At 40.5% G+C, this 15,259-nt stretch overlaps 1 protein-coding gene across 3 annotated transcripts in view; it reads right to left on the bottom strand.

Moving 5' to 3' along the window:
- Positions 1–3,139: 3,139 nt before the first annotated feature.
- The window catches only part of MCPH1 (microcephalin 1), a 128,861-nt gene continuing 116,741 nt past the window's right edge, over positions 3,140–15,259 (bottom strand). For all 3 annotated transcript variants that reach the window (XM_064145847.1, XM_064145846.1, XM_064145848.1), the window contains 2 exons: positions 5,349–5,586; positions 3,140–3,407 (listed from right to left, as the gene is read on the bottom strand). In XM_064145847.1, the coding sequence (XP_064001917.1) occupies positions 3,352–3,407; positions 5,349–5,586 (294 nt within the window). In that variant the 3' untranslated portion in view covers positions 3,140–3,351. The remainder of the gene's footprint in view (positions 3,408–5,348; positions 5,587–15,259) is intronic.

Consider the following 15,259-nt stretch of genomic DNA (forward strand, 5'->3'; position numbering starts at 1 on the left):
GTCAGAAATGAAAGTGTGACTAATACAACAGGGCCAGAGCCATTCTCTTTTTTGTTCTCAGATCTGTCATTAAAGAAGTTGGAGTGCTGGTCCAGACACAGACTTTTTCATGCTTTCCAGTTTTGTAGCCTGAACAAATATCCTCTTTTTTTTAAACACTTCTTTTTGTTTGTTTTTTTTTTTTTCCCTTTTCCCTAGACCTATGTGCTGCTCTTGAGGAAAAAAATCAGTTTAGCTTTCTAGACATTGTTCCTGGGATACATCCATTTCATGCTGCAGAAGTGTTAGAAACACAGCTCCACACAGCCACAACTCTTGCTCAGAAACCCTTAAAATATCTTTGCCTTACATTCCCCAAGTTGATTATAGGTTTCAGCCCAACATGCCTGTGTGTGCTAGCAGCTTCCTAGCTCTGAATGTGCTGGTAACAGTTTACCACATGATGCAATCATGCCTAGATTGAATTCTATACAAATCAATTAAAATAACACAAGTTTACTGTAGTGGAACTATAAGCAAAAAAGTCAAGTAATACAGCAGCAAAATGCTTCTGAACACAGCCTGAGCAGCGCATTCTTCAAGGTCATGCCTGTTTGTCCTCAGTATGTCTGCATTTGCCAATGTGACTCCCCAGTCAATTATGCAGGATGTGGTAAAATGTCTTCATATCTCTGTAAAAGGAAGGAGGGGAGTGATACTGGTGGTGTGTGCATCCAAGTGATGTCACCTATACAACCAATGTAGGCAAAATGAGATCCCATGCTAGGGTAGATAGGTTAGAAGCTGTTTCTTTAAAATATTATACTATAATATTTATTTGTTACTGCCCATACAGCATGCCAGACTTTGCATTTAATTCTTAAATCTCCTGTATTTGCTATGTAATAGGAAAGCAACAGTCAGGATGGATGGATAGAATCATAGAATCAACCAGGTTGGAAGACACCTCCAAGATCATCCAGTCCAACCTATCCCCCAGCCCTATCCAGTCATCTAGACCATGGCACTAAGTGCCTCATGCAGTCTTTTCTTGAACACCTCCAGGGATGGTGACTCCTGTTGCTCATACCTGTGTGCTACAGATCTTGCAAGAAGAGTCAATATACAGGAATTTATATCAAACAATATTATTTAAGCTAAATTTTTCTAAACTGACAGAATTTTTTATCTGAAGCACTTTAATGTAGAAAAAAGTATACTAGACTTTTCACTGTTGAGTCTGTTACGTGTGTAACTAAAAAAGACCAACAAGTTGACCAAGGATTTGCAACTTAAATAGTTGACATTAACCTTTAAGAAGATTTATGAGAACACTGATTAAGACTGTTACATTACACAAATTAATAGTGACTGATTTTTATGGGTAGTACACTTAGGAGATGACTACAAAACAAGCTAGGAGGTCATAATATTAAATGTTAAGCAATATAATTCAAACAAATGATTATCTTATTTACTGGGAATCATATGTTCACATGTCATAACCTATTTAAGTATTTATATTTCACTCTATAGTACTTGGCAACTAGTTTATTAACAAAGGGGCTTATAAGGTCAGGGGTGAAGAGTGATACCATGTTACCAGTGTTTTGCAATATAGTTTCAGTTACAAACAGTACAATTTATAGGCAAACCTGATGGCAATTTTTTTGTATTAAACATACTTTTCCTAGCTAAGATGCTGTGAAAAATGTGTGTGTCAGAAAATGAAGCAATAAATTACACTATCCAGTTCATGCACTAAAACCAGCCATGTAGCACTTAGATGCATGAAAACGAGATTGTAACCTTTTCAGTTACAGGTGCTCAGTATTTCTGAAAACAAAGCTTAATTTTCCACAAAACAATTGTGTCTTGGAGCTTTTCCATGAAGAAGCATGTTTAACATTTGACACAGCAACTATACAAATGCCATTTGTGCCTGAAACAAACAGCCTGCCACCCAGATACTGCTGAACTTCTCTGAAGAGATCTGGACAGAACTTGTACATCCAAATCCCTTTAAAAGCCCAACAAGTTAGAACAATGCAACAGAGAGCCAACTTCTATAGACCACTGTACCTTGATTGTTCCACAGTAATAACTTGAAGGGGTTTTGGTGGGTTTTTTTTGTAGTACAGAGTTTCCATTGCCTTACACTGACAATACTCTGAGGGAAGCAGTGAGTTTGGAAAGTGTGAGTTACTGCCATTGAGTTGCTCTGTAACACATTCTTCTCTTTAATGGTGATATATTATTTTAATGGACCCTGCAAATATTTATAGGAGGTTACACATTTATGGATAAACAAGTGCACATGCTAAAAACAAAACCATAGATTAAGAGGAATTTAACATTTAAGACATTTCCAAACAGTTTTCAAGCGTGCCTAAAAGATTTCACTGAGAGAGTCATTGGACACTGGAATAAGCTGCCCAGGGAGGTGGTGGAGTTGCTGTCCCTTGGGCTGTTCAAGGCAGGATTGGACGTGGCACTTGGTGCCATGGTCTAGCCTTGAGCTCTGTGGTAAAGGGTTGGACTTGATGATCTATGAGGTCTCTTCCAACCTTGGTGATACTGTGATACTGTGATTTAATATGTTCAATTTTCAACAGATTTTAGCACTTAAATGATGTTCTGTCTTAATTAATTTCACTCAGGATCAGTAACTGTTTATGATTTCAGCCTAGATGTAAAGTAGACACAGTTTGAAATCCAGTTAAAAGGTACTGAAATAAAGTAACACTTTATGCATCTGAGCATAGTTAGTGAGTTTCAATTGCTTTTGAGAACTCATTTTAGAAGTGCAAGTTTACACCAGCAACTGTGAGTTGAGCAGGATGGGCAGCCTTAGCCTTTTGCCACATAAATGTAATTAGCAATGGTGATGAAGATGTGCCAACGTCCTCAGATGTCCCTGGAGGCACTCAGGCTAGAGGACCTTACAGGAGCCATGCATCTATGTTGGTAAGCTGACTGCTGACTACACCAGATGTAGCTCAGGCATGCTCACCCACACTGAACACACATCTTTTACTTGCACAGTAACATGATCAACTTCACTTAGAGATTAGAAAATAGCTTTCCACTTCCTCCCAGTGAATAATGATGCCTTCAACTTTTAGGTCCAAAGGTCTTCAACAAATAAAAAAAAGCAGTATGATTTTCATTAGGGAAGTACTTTATTATCAAAAAATCTAAAGATTTCACAAGATGAACATTTACACAAGTCATAAAAATGCAGAAAACATTTCCCTGTATTTATAAATATGTAACTTGCATTTTCTGAGAAGCTTCATTTGCAGCTTATTTCTTTGTTGAGTGCAGACCAGACTTGTTTCCTTAAAACCATATGGAAGCTCTTGAGTTAGCTCACAGCTTAAAAATGTAGTTTTCCATGGGACATATTGTATGCTGAGTGATTGAATCTAAAAGAAATTAAAAAGCAGGATTATTTAGGATAAAATGCAAAAGAAACAGATGATAAAGCAATAATGTATTTTAGAGCAATTTCTGGTGCAAAGCAGTTTGGTGGTACTGGGAAGCCAGAGGGAGAAAATCAATGCAGTCAACTGATAATACTGCAAGTACTTACTACTTAAGTTTTAAAAAGGTGCTGCATTAGCTACCTATGTTTTTGCTACTGTGGTCAACCCTGAGTGGATTACTTGGCAGCTGGTTAACAGCACATAACCACAAACCAATTGGGCTGCAAAAGTGACATGTCTAAGACTGACAGAACTTCAGGCCTGATTTGTTTGATTAAGATGGCAATTTGCAGGTGACATTGTAAAGGTCTGCTGAGAAAGGGGCTGAGCTTTAACAGCCTCTACCCTGCCTTTATAGGATCATATAGAAATATGTCTTTTATCTGAGTTTTGGTAATTAATTGTTTAAAATCCATTAGCTGGAGCTTGTGCAACTGTGCCTTATGAGCAGGACACAGCAATCAGAAAAGGCACCGTCAGACTGCAAAAGGGAACTGAGACATTTGTAAATGGCACAAAGAATGCAAAGTCCTTTTTCATTAGCAGCCAAATATGCAGTTCCTTCATCCCACTGATGGGCTGAGTGAGGTCTGTCCAGCTGCAGGTAGCACATGAGATACTGGACCTCACATGAAGCAATGCTCCACGAGACCAGTAGAAGAGCAGGACATATCACATGGATTGTATGCCACTTTACATTCATACCTCTGGCCATCTGGAATTTGGGGCTGGAGTACTACTATGTGAAAGTTTTGTGTTTAATTTACTCCATCATATTTTCAGTCTTGCACAGACCTCTGCTTTCCCCATTTGATCACTTCTTTTTGGCCACACTTGTTCTTTAAGTCTTCCTTGAAGAAAGACACAATAAGCAATGCCATCTTATATTCCCTTTCAAATCTTTACAATCTTATCTTATACTTTAAAAAGCATCAAATAACATATTCACTTAGATTATTATTTCCCCTTTATGGCTCACATTCCTTCTTTAGTGGTATTTTCTTTCAGGTTTTAAGTCATTGTAGGCTACTAGCCCTAATGGTCAAGAGATTAGGACTTGCTTGGATATTCTCATGTAACATCAATGAATGTAGAACATTTATTCCTAGAGTCTGCATGAGGCACTATCTAGAGGAGTTTGACACAGAGTAATCTTATTAACTTACATTCTCTAGTATGCAAAATGTCCTTTTTTTGGGAAATACCCTTATCTTGTCTGAAAAAGAGAGTTTCAAAACTGGGAGATGTACATACTACACCGATTAGCAAAAGCTTTTCTTTGAGAGTGAGGATGTGGCAATCTTACATTTGATTCCTTGCAAATAGATAACAGTGAGAACTGTGGTGTCCATGACAGAAAAGCAATGGACTAACCAGCCTTCAGAAACTTGCTATCAGATTCTTTGAAATACAGACTGCAGAAAATGATCTTTCAGATATACAATGCACAACTCAGGACAGACTGTCAGGGTGCCACTTACCCTGTTTCGTTAGAGCTATGTCAGTTTTGACCAGTCAGAAATCATTCTTACTATATCTCAAGTTGAAATAGATGACATTTAAAAAAGGAATTATCTTACAGGGGCTTCCCCCATTAATTTAGTTTGCTCTGAATGGAACAATCAGAGAAAAAAGAAATTAGAAAATCTTTAGATTGATCATGTTCTTGCTAAAATTACAACAGTGAGTACCAGAACCATCACACAGCAGTCTTAGTTGTCAAAGAAAGTCCTCATCGTGGAGACAGCCTCCTGGGAACCTGACTGTAGCAGTCTATTCCGTTTTCTGCCTTCCATAAGCTCAGTTTAGTGAAATCCTTACAGCCAGTTTCTGAGTACATATTGCACAATATTTCATATGAGTTGAAGTTTAGTGCCTTACCTAATACCCATTTTTCTGACAAACATTTTATTTCCTGGTACTTCTTTTGTGGTTCTTTTCCTATACAGATTTTTGCCTGACGTAAGGCTTTACATATTTTCCCTCCTGACAGCTCTATGAGTTCAATTAGCTTTTTGCAAGGTGGATCACTGGTAGGAGATACAAACATGACAGGCTGATTTGAGAAGAGATTCTGCTGGTCTTTTCCTGTTGATAGGGGACGATGAAGTCTGCAGATCTGTATTTAAGGAAACAAGGACATTAATTAACCAATCCACCCAAAAGTAAAACCAATCCTTGTCTTCTTTAATTTAGGGGGGAAAAAAACGTTATAATATATGAGCATAAACTTTTATACTTTGTCAGGTGTATCAAAAGCTTTTGGGCAAACTCCACAAAGAATTTCTTTATTTAAGGAAATGAGGACATTAATTAACCAATCCACTCAAAAGTAAAACCAATCCTTGTCTTCTTTAATTTGGAATAAAAAAAGTCATAATATATGAGCATAAACTTTTACTTTGTCAGGTGTATAAAAAACTCTTGGGCAAACTCCACAAAGAATTTCTGTATTTAAGGAAATGAGGACATTAATTAACCAATCCACTCAAAAGTAAAACCAATCCTTGTCTTCTTTAATTTGGAATAAAAAAAGTCATAATATATGAGCATAGACTTTTACTTTGTCAGGTGTATAAAAAACTCTTGGGCAAACTCCACACAGAATTTGCTGAACTTGATCAATAGAATTCCCAATCCAGAATTGAGACTGTTGTGTTACATGTCAGAAAGTTTACCTATAAAACTTCAAGAAGCACTCAACAGTGCTATTTTTCCTAATCTTTCTTAAGATTTTTCATGATCTCACATTCTTACATTTATAGTGCTGTCAGACAGAAACATGCAGGACATGATAAAAATTACAGTCTTGTGGTGCAAATACAAGCTGTGAAAGCCCTTACAGTATATAGTGCTCATCAGTTTGTATTGAGAAGCTTTAAAAACATACCTAATTTAAACTACTTAAGGACCTCTTTTCCCCTCCTTTGCTCCACAGACATGAACTGCATTTTCTCTCAGATGTATGAAATGATGCAGATGAACTAGAACTCAGAGCCAGCTGTTTCAAGTAGTCTTTTACAGTATCACAGTATCACCAAGGTTGAAAGAGACCTCACAGATCATCAAGTCCAACCCTTTACCACAGAGCTCAAGGCTAGACCATGGCACCAAGTGCCATGTCCAGTCCTGCCTTGAACAGCCCCAGGGAGAGCGACTCCACCACCTCCCCGGGCAGCCCATTCCAGTGTCCAATGACTCTCTCAGTGAAGAACTTTCTCCTCACCTCGAGCCTAAATCTCCCCTGGCACAGCCTGAGGCTGTGTCCTCTCGTTCTGGTGCTGGCCACCTGAGAGAAGAGAGCAACCTTCTCCTGGCTACACCCTCCTCTCAGGTAGTTGTAGACAGCAATAAGGTCTCCCCTGAGCCTCCTCTTCTCCAGGCTAACCAATCCCAGCTCCCTCAGCCTCTCCTCGTAGGGCTGTGCTCAAAGCCTCTCACCAGCCTCATCGCCCTTCTCTGGACATGCTCAAGCATTTCAATGTCCCTCCTAAACTGGGGAGTCTCCACAAAACCAATACTAGGTCCTCTGTGAATGCTCTGCTGCCTGTAACACTTGATTATTTTAACAGAAACCTGCTTGACCTATAAGGCAAATTTCCTTCTCTATATGTACCTGGCAAGACAGTGGTTCAGCAATTAAAGCTATCTCCTTTAGCTACAATATGCATAAAAGCAGTGTATACACCATGGCATGCAATAGAAAGGTTTTATTCTTAAAAAAAAAAAACACAACAAACTTGAATTTCTTAAAGCAGGTTCACCATCAGCCTGCCAAATCAATGTATTTACCAGGTGTGACTCTGTATCTTTGTCACAGCTTGGAAAAGTTAGAATTGGGCTGGAATTAAAAGCAAGAGGAGAACAAAACAAAATAATTCCTATTATGTGATATTGCAGATTTGTCATACTCATGATCAACATGAGCCACATTCCATAGAGGAAAGGTTGCTCTGTACTATCTGGTTTATATAGGATACTAAACTGTAATTTCACCTCAGTGAGGAGCTCTAACTGGAGCAAAGGAAGAAATTACTTGCTGAGTGGATTCCTTGCTCCAGAGAAATCACTGCGTTGAAGTTGAGAGCTCAGAGAGTAGCCTGAAAGCTTCACTTCCCTTTCTGGCCCACTGACCCAAAAGAAACACCACTAGCCAGATGCTGGAAAGGCAGCCAGCTGACCACACAGGGTCTGGCGGTAGGATGAGAGGGCATGGTACGGCTCTTCCTCCTGAATTGACTCAGCTGCCTTTGCACATCAAAGCCAGCACGGCACTCCAGGGGTGCTCCAGGCTTTTGAGACCATACAGATTCCACGTAAGCTTTTGCAAATAAATAAATAATTCATCATCAGAGATCAGGCCTGGGAAAATATCAGACTTAAAAAGTGACTATTTCCACAAATTGTGTATTTATCAGTCAGCAGTTGGGTTACAATTGTGTCAGTCTCTTCTGTAACAGACAATACCAATTTTACTTTCTGTTTGTTAGGAGACAGGCAGAAAAACAAAATGTATGGTTATGATTTACTACAATTAACAGAAATGTTATTTGTGAAGCTAGTACAGTTTCAATTCTAGCTTAAAAAGATATAAAATGTAGCCCTCTGTAATAATTAGGGCTGGGTGCTAGGTTGGACTGGATGATCTTGGAGGTCTCTTCCAACCTGGTTGATTCTATGATCCTATGATCTATGAATTATACATGTCTGAAAATGTGTGCACACATTACACAGTCAGTGTATGCATTATGGTAGCTCTTTATTCTGAATTTCAGCTATTCACCAGAGATAAACAAATCTACAGAAATCACAGAATCACAGAATCAACCAGGCTGGAAGAGCCCTCCAAGATCATCCAGTCCAACCTAGCACCCAGCCTGATCCAAGCAACCAGGCCATGGCACTAAGTGCCTCATCCAGGCTTCTCTTGAACACCTCCAGGGATGGTGACTCCACCACCTCCCTGGGCAGCCCATTCCAATGCCAATCACTCTCTCTGCCAACAACTTCCTCCTAACACCCAGCCTAGACTTCCCCTGGCACAACTTGAGACTGTGTCCCCTTGTTCTGTTGCTGGTTGTCTGGGAGAAGAGATCAACCCCCACCTGCCTACAACCTCCCTTCAGGTAGTTGTAGATAGCAGTGAGTTCCCCCCTGAGCCTCCTCTTCTCCAGGCTGCACACCCCCAGCTCCCTCAGCCTCTCCTTGTGTTCCTGGCCCCGCACCAGCTTCGCCGCCCTAAATAAACTTACGATTTATAATATCATTATTATTTGATCATTTAATACAAGATTGGAAGCCTTAGCAATATCTATTCCAAAAGGCTATTTCAATGAAGTGTTTACTGAACTCATGGAAAGCTGTAATTATAGCTTGGTTAATGCTACTTACAAAAATAATACATTTATATAAATGCAAGCAGCAGATGTAAGTTGGAAGGGAGAAGATTGTATGTTATGCTTATACCTATGCAAAGAAGTTGTGGAAAGATTGCTCATTTTCACTAAAAAGAAAAGGATCTGAGAGCTGAAGTCTGACAGATCAGTTCAGCACTCTGCAACTAGCAAATGGTGGTGGAGTTGCCGTCCCTGGGGCTGTTCAAGGCAAGGTTGGATGTGGCACTTGGTGCCATGGTCTAGCCTTGAGCTCTGTGGTAAAGGGTTGGACTTGATGATCTGTGAGGTCTCTTCCAACCCTGATGATACTGTGATACTGTGTGATACCCATGAAATTGGTACAGCCACAATGCCAGACTTTATGGCTATGTAGAATAGCCATATTCATGTCAGGTGGTTTTGTGGTGGTGCTGGGGTTATATTAAGTCCTAAGATTTTAACATTGACATGATTCTGCATTCCTTGGCCAAGACATATTTACATTTTCAGGTACTGTAATTCTGTACAAAGACCTTGTGAAGAAGACCCTCAAAAGTACAAGGCTGTTAGGAAACATGACCCTTGCAGAGCTAGATGCATTTTCAGACAATCTGCCATTTAGTACAAGTTTGATAGGAACATACATATGTGGAAGTCCATGTACATGATCAAGAGCTCACACCCATCCATACAAATGGAACAACAGCCTGTTTCTGAGAGAGAGGAGCATAATGCAGCACGCAGACTTCTGAAAGCACAGTTATCCTGCAGGGAGGAATGTGCAGAATCTGCAGGACCCCTCAGGGATCAACGAAGTTTGTGTTAACAATGCAGTACTCCAGCAGGACAAGAAGAAATGCTCTGTTTTCTCTTTTCATCTCTCTAAACAGGAGAAGAGAAGCAAATAACCAAGCAGCAACTTCATTTTTGTAGGAACAATATGTGATACACATTTTCCACTAAAGCTAAAAGCTCATCATCTTTGATTTCTTACAGTTTATTTTGGCAGGTTTTGTTTTAAATACAGTGAGAATACTCAAATTTAAATAGTATTCACTAACAGCTTAAAAAATGACACTGAAACTCTGGACTAGATAAATGAATTGGTGCTCTCCATTATGAAAGCACACGTTAAGAGCTGGAAATTACTTCCTTCAGCGAGTTGTTCTCAGTGCAAAATTCAACTTGCAATACTAATGTAAGTGATTGCAAAATATTACATCCTTACACCTGAGTATTTAATGAAAAAATGCTTCCTCATTTATCACAGTATCACAGTATCATCAGGGTTGGAAGAGACCTCACAGATCATCAAGTCCAATCCTTTACCACAGAGCTCAAGGCTAGACCATGGCACCAAGTGCCACGTCCAGTCCTGCCTTGAACAGCTCCAGGGACGGCGACTCCACCACCTCCCCGGGCAGCCCATTCCAGTGTCCAATGACTCTCTCAGTGAAGAACTTTCTCCTCACCTCCAGCCTAAATTTCCCCTGGCGCAGCCTGAGGCTGTCCCCTCTTGTTCTGGTGCTGGCCACCTGAGAGAAGAGAGCAACCTCCTCCTGGCCACAACCACCCCTCAGGTAGTTGTAGACAGCAATAAGGTCACCCCTGAGCCTCCTCTTCTCCAGGCTAACCAATCCCAGCTCCCTCAGCCTCTCCTCGTAGGGCTGTGCTCAAGGCCTCTTACCAGCCTCGTCGCCCTTCTCTGGACATGCTCAAGCATCTCAACGTCCCTCCTAAACTGGGGGGCCCAGAACTGAACACAGTACTCAGGGTGTGGTCTAACGAGTGCAGAGTACAGGGGCAGAATGACCTCCCTGCTCCTGCTGACCACACCATTCCTGATGCAGGCCAGGATGCCATTGGCTCTCTTGGCCACCTGGGCACACTGCTGACTCAATTTAGTATCAATGTGAGCTGGCTAAAATAGATGCTCTCTTTCTGTCAAATTAGAGAAGCATAAGCCTTCAGACAGAAGTGAGAGTATGCTTTTTGAACACTTGCTAAAGCTGCCATCAGCAGGCCAGAGTGTAGACACACAGGGAGATTATGTACTGGCAAACCTGTCTGCGTTTGTGTGGTAGAAGACAACTGCTGCACCGGGCTGGGAGCCAGAAGCAGAGGGAGATAGAGTGGAAAACTTAGTCCAGCAAAATAATATCTGGTCTTGAAAAATAAAAAGGAAAGTAAAAGAAGGAGAAATGGCACACAGTCAAGACTGTGTTATCTGGAAAATTCTTCAAAACACAGTTTCTTCCCCTCCTCTGTATAGCTTTCATGTAAGTGTTTCCTGGCCAAGATGAGGCTGAAGGGAAGAAGGCTTGAATCCAGACAATTTTGCTGATATTATTTCTTTCCACTGTGTGTTGGCAGACAACCTTGCTTCTCTCAAATCCCATAAACTGATAAGAAAACTTCATTTCACCAATTTAGTCTCTGAAAGGCCGAGTTCCATTGGGAATACTGTATGAAAATGTTTGGCAAATAAATCTACTGTCTGGCAGATACTCAAATTATGCTGGAAGAGGTTTGAACCATTTTTTCCGGCATAGCAAGTTTTTTTTTTGCAGGAAAATAGATAACATTCACTTATTTTTAGTTTAATTTCCTTGTTTTCCAGAGGTAGAACTATTTTTAAATACTAACTAATATCAACATTAGGAGCCATAGATTAATGAAAAACAAATTAGGGTGAAACAATAAAGTCCTTTCCATTTCGAGGACAAGTGTGACTTCTAAATTAAGAGGCTGTTATTCGCAGTATGCATCACTTAAAAACACTGCTAAGTGTGGTCACTTTGCTGCAACTATTTGCTTGCAACTTCAACAATGTTCTGAGTTAAACTGATTGGCTGCAAATGCAACTTTTAGTCCTTTCTCTGTGTATTAGGTAATTAGTGACGGATTTTTCACAACCAGTAAGTTTAAACTTCAGAAACACCTCTTGTCCATCTCTGGTTTTGTCTTCTTTAAAGAGAATTACACTCAAGGGACTGGCAGGCTGTGATAAGACTGCAAATTGCAATTGGAAATTAATAATCACCACTTGTAACTGGGAGGTGTTTTTCCCACCCTAACATCAGTGAAGAAGGGCTGTGCCATGCATCACTCTGAAGTGGTATATGAGTGTGGTGCACAGGACTCTGAGCACTGCATCGCTGGCATATCATGAGGAGCACATATGCTATATGTGACGAGCCCCCAGGAATCCCAGTAAAATTCAGAGACACAAATTCTCCACCTCCACACATGGTTTAGTCCAATGCTTTTCTTCTCTCACAGTTAAGAAGCTTTCCTTAATAGTATAACCTAAACTGCCTCTGCAACTTTTGCAGCCTGTTGTTTCTTGTCACAGTGCCAAGGGATATAGAGAACAATTTCTTCTCTTCCTATTTGTAACAACCTTTTATGTATCTGAAAACTATTATCATGTCTCCCCTCAGTCTTCTCTTCTCTAGACTAAACAAACACAGTTCTTTCAGTCTTTGCTCATGGGTCATATTTTGTAGACCTCTGATTTTGTTATTCTCCCCTGGATTCTCTCCAACAATCCACATCTTTCCTGAAGCACAGTGCCCAAAGCTAAAGACAGGCCCCAGCATTGCCATGTATTCCTGTTAGCACACCCTAGCATGCCTGCCTCTTTTACTGGAGTATGACATAGGTGACATAAATTTCACTGTCAGTCTGCAGGTGATCATTTCTCCTTCATTTGCATTTGTCCTTACTGAACTCCATCATACTTAGTTCTGACCATCCCTTCTGTCTCTCAGGGTTACTTTATCACAGAATGCTTTGGGTTGGAAAAGACCTTAAAGAGCATCTAGTTCCATCTCCTCTACCATGGCCTGGGACATCTTCCACTAGACCAGGTTGCTCAAAACCCCATACATCCTGGACTTGCTTGATTCCAGGGAAAGGGCATTTAAATTCCAGTATCATAGAATCATTTAAGTTGGAAAAGATCTTTAAGATCATCAAGTCCAAACATTAATCCTACTTTACCAAGTCTATCACTAAACCATACCCCCAAGCACCACATCTACATCTACAATATGTTATGGTTTAGCCTTGGTAAGTAGCTAAGCACTTAGTAGCCACTTGCTCTCTGCATCAGCAGGATGGAAGTGGGGAAATTCAGAAGGGTGAAAGTGAGAAGGCTCAAGGGTTGAGATGAAGACAGATGAAGACTAATAAATAAAAAACCCTGATAGAATCAATCTACATTTCTACTCCTTTAGGCCACGGTTAATCAGGTTTTGCAGCAACAACTGCAATATATGGATGGGATAGGTGTATGTTTTGTGCCAAAGATTCCTACATGTGCTGGTATGGTGGCCTCATTATGAGTATCATCAAAGAACTGATCTGAGCATACACAGATCCTCTGTGCAGCAGATCTATACAAGCCATGCTGAATCCACCATTTTCTACCTGGCATTACTGGTAGGACTCTCCATCTAACTCAGTTTTTAAAGGCATGCAAGTTCATATGTCTCAAAGAAAGCAAAGGAAGTAAAGCAAAATCAGAAAGCTTTTCCTTTAACTGAGCTGACAGGTGAATAAATGCAACCGAGTCAATATACAAACCAAGAAAATCTCTGCTTTAAAAGGTATGGAATATACACATGGACATGGTTTTCCTCACAGCTGACAGGTGCATGCTTGCTAGATATATCCTCACAAGACCTTAGGCAAAGGCAGTGCATTTTTACTGGTTTAGTTTCGTACACTTTTGAGACTGATCTCCTGGTCATTCCTACTCAGTGTACTTTTGGTTCCCACTGTTGAGCAACCACCAAGGACACAGATAGCACTCAGTTCAGGTGAAATACAGTCAGAGATGTGCTCTGATCAGAGAAGCAGACCCGGAGCATGTTGTGTGTGAGATGCTCTTGCCACGAGCTCACACACGTTGCAGATCCCTCTCCATTTTGAGATACAGGCTCAAGTGAGCATGGAGTCATTTCTGGCAGATATAATGGGGTAGGGATATAGGTATGGGATGCTTCTTTCCAACTGAATTATTACCTGCAGAAAAATAATGACCTCAACTTTATTTAGCCTGTTTTTCTTGCTAACAGTTGCAACATGCCCTTAATGTTATCTCATAGTTCACTCTCACATGGCAACAGGAAAGAAGAAAAGTATTTGCATCTTGGCATTTATTCCTTCATATTGGAACTATTTATGCATATTTTATTCAAAGGATCCTCTAGGTTTACTGTAACTCACTCAACCCACTAGTACCTATTGCATGAGACCAGTATGCAATCTCTAAGTCACTGGTTTCATCAGGGTAGCTTCAGGAATGAAGTATTAAGAGGAATTCCACAAGCTAATAATGCGCTGCAGTTCATGGAAAACAACTTGATATTCCCCCCTGGCTAAGGGCTACACATAATGAAGACACAAGGCATGGAAGCCTAGTATCTCATAGAATCATACAATCAAGCAGGTTGGAAGAAACCTCCAAGATCATCCAGTCCAACCTAGCACCCAGCCCTATCCAGTCAACTAGACCATGGCACCAAGTGCCTCAGCCAGGCTTTTCTTCAACACCCCCATGGACAGTGACTCCACCACCTCCCTGGGCAGCCCATTCCAATGCCAATCACTCTTTCTGGGGAAGAACTTCCTCCTAACATCCAGCCTAGACTTCCCCCGACACAACTTGAGACTGTGTCCCCTTGTTGCATAAAATATACCCAAACTTAGGACATTATTTCATCAGCCTTAGGCTTTTCAGATATTGAATGGTTTTGGAAAGTCTAACTTTCGTTTTTAATCAACGCATGATGTCGTGCAGTGAGCTTCAAGAGTGACACCTATTTTGCTGGCTTAAGGATGTGGGGAATCCTTCCCTTTTTCTTTAACAGACACTGATAAATCCCATGCTGTCAACAGATTTGCTATACCTGGCAAAGCACATATGAATAATGCTTTGATAAAGAAGAGTGTTCTATTCCAGTAATAACAAAGCCAGGGATCTTGTTGAAAGGAAAAGCCTGGCAAATGTGAAGGGCTACACAGATGCTCCCAAAAGGCTCATTCCCCAAACAGCTGTATGAACACACAAGAAAAGTCATTTTAACACTAAAAAAAAAACCCCACCAAATAATAGTTTTATCTTTAAAACATGACTCTCTAAGTCCTTTTGCTCTATCTCAGCAGGCTGAAATGATTTAAATGAACACAGGGTACATTCTCCTCTTTACACCCTTAGTTTCAGCTGAATGCCACTGCAAGGCCCAGCAGTAGCTCAGCGTGTGCCAAAGATGAATATTTGTAAGCGTCATTTGAGTTTTAAAGGCTGCAGTAAGTGATGGGAACACAATCGTCCTGGGAATCTACAAATAACTTTTAAAAAGCTCATAAATCTGCCTTCCATGGTTTGGTTTTCAACAGCTTTATGAA

This window comes from Pogoniulus pusillus, chromosome 7 (genome assembly GCF_015220805.1).
Source record: "Pogoniulus pusillus isolate bPogPus1 chromosome 7, bPogPus1.pri, whole genome shotgun sequence".
Classification (NCBI taxonomy): domain Eukaryota; kingdom Metazoa; phylum Chordata; class Aves; order Piciformes; family Lybiidae; genus Pogoniulus; species Pogoniulus pusillus.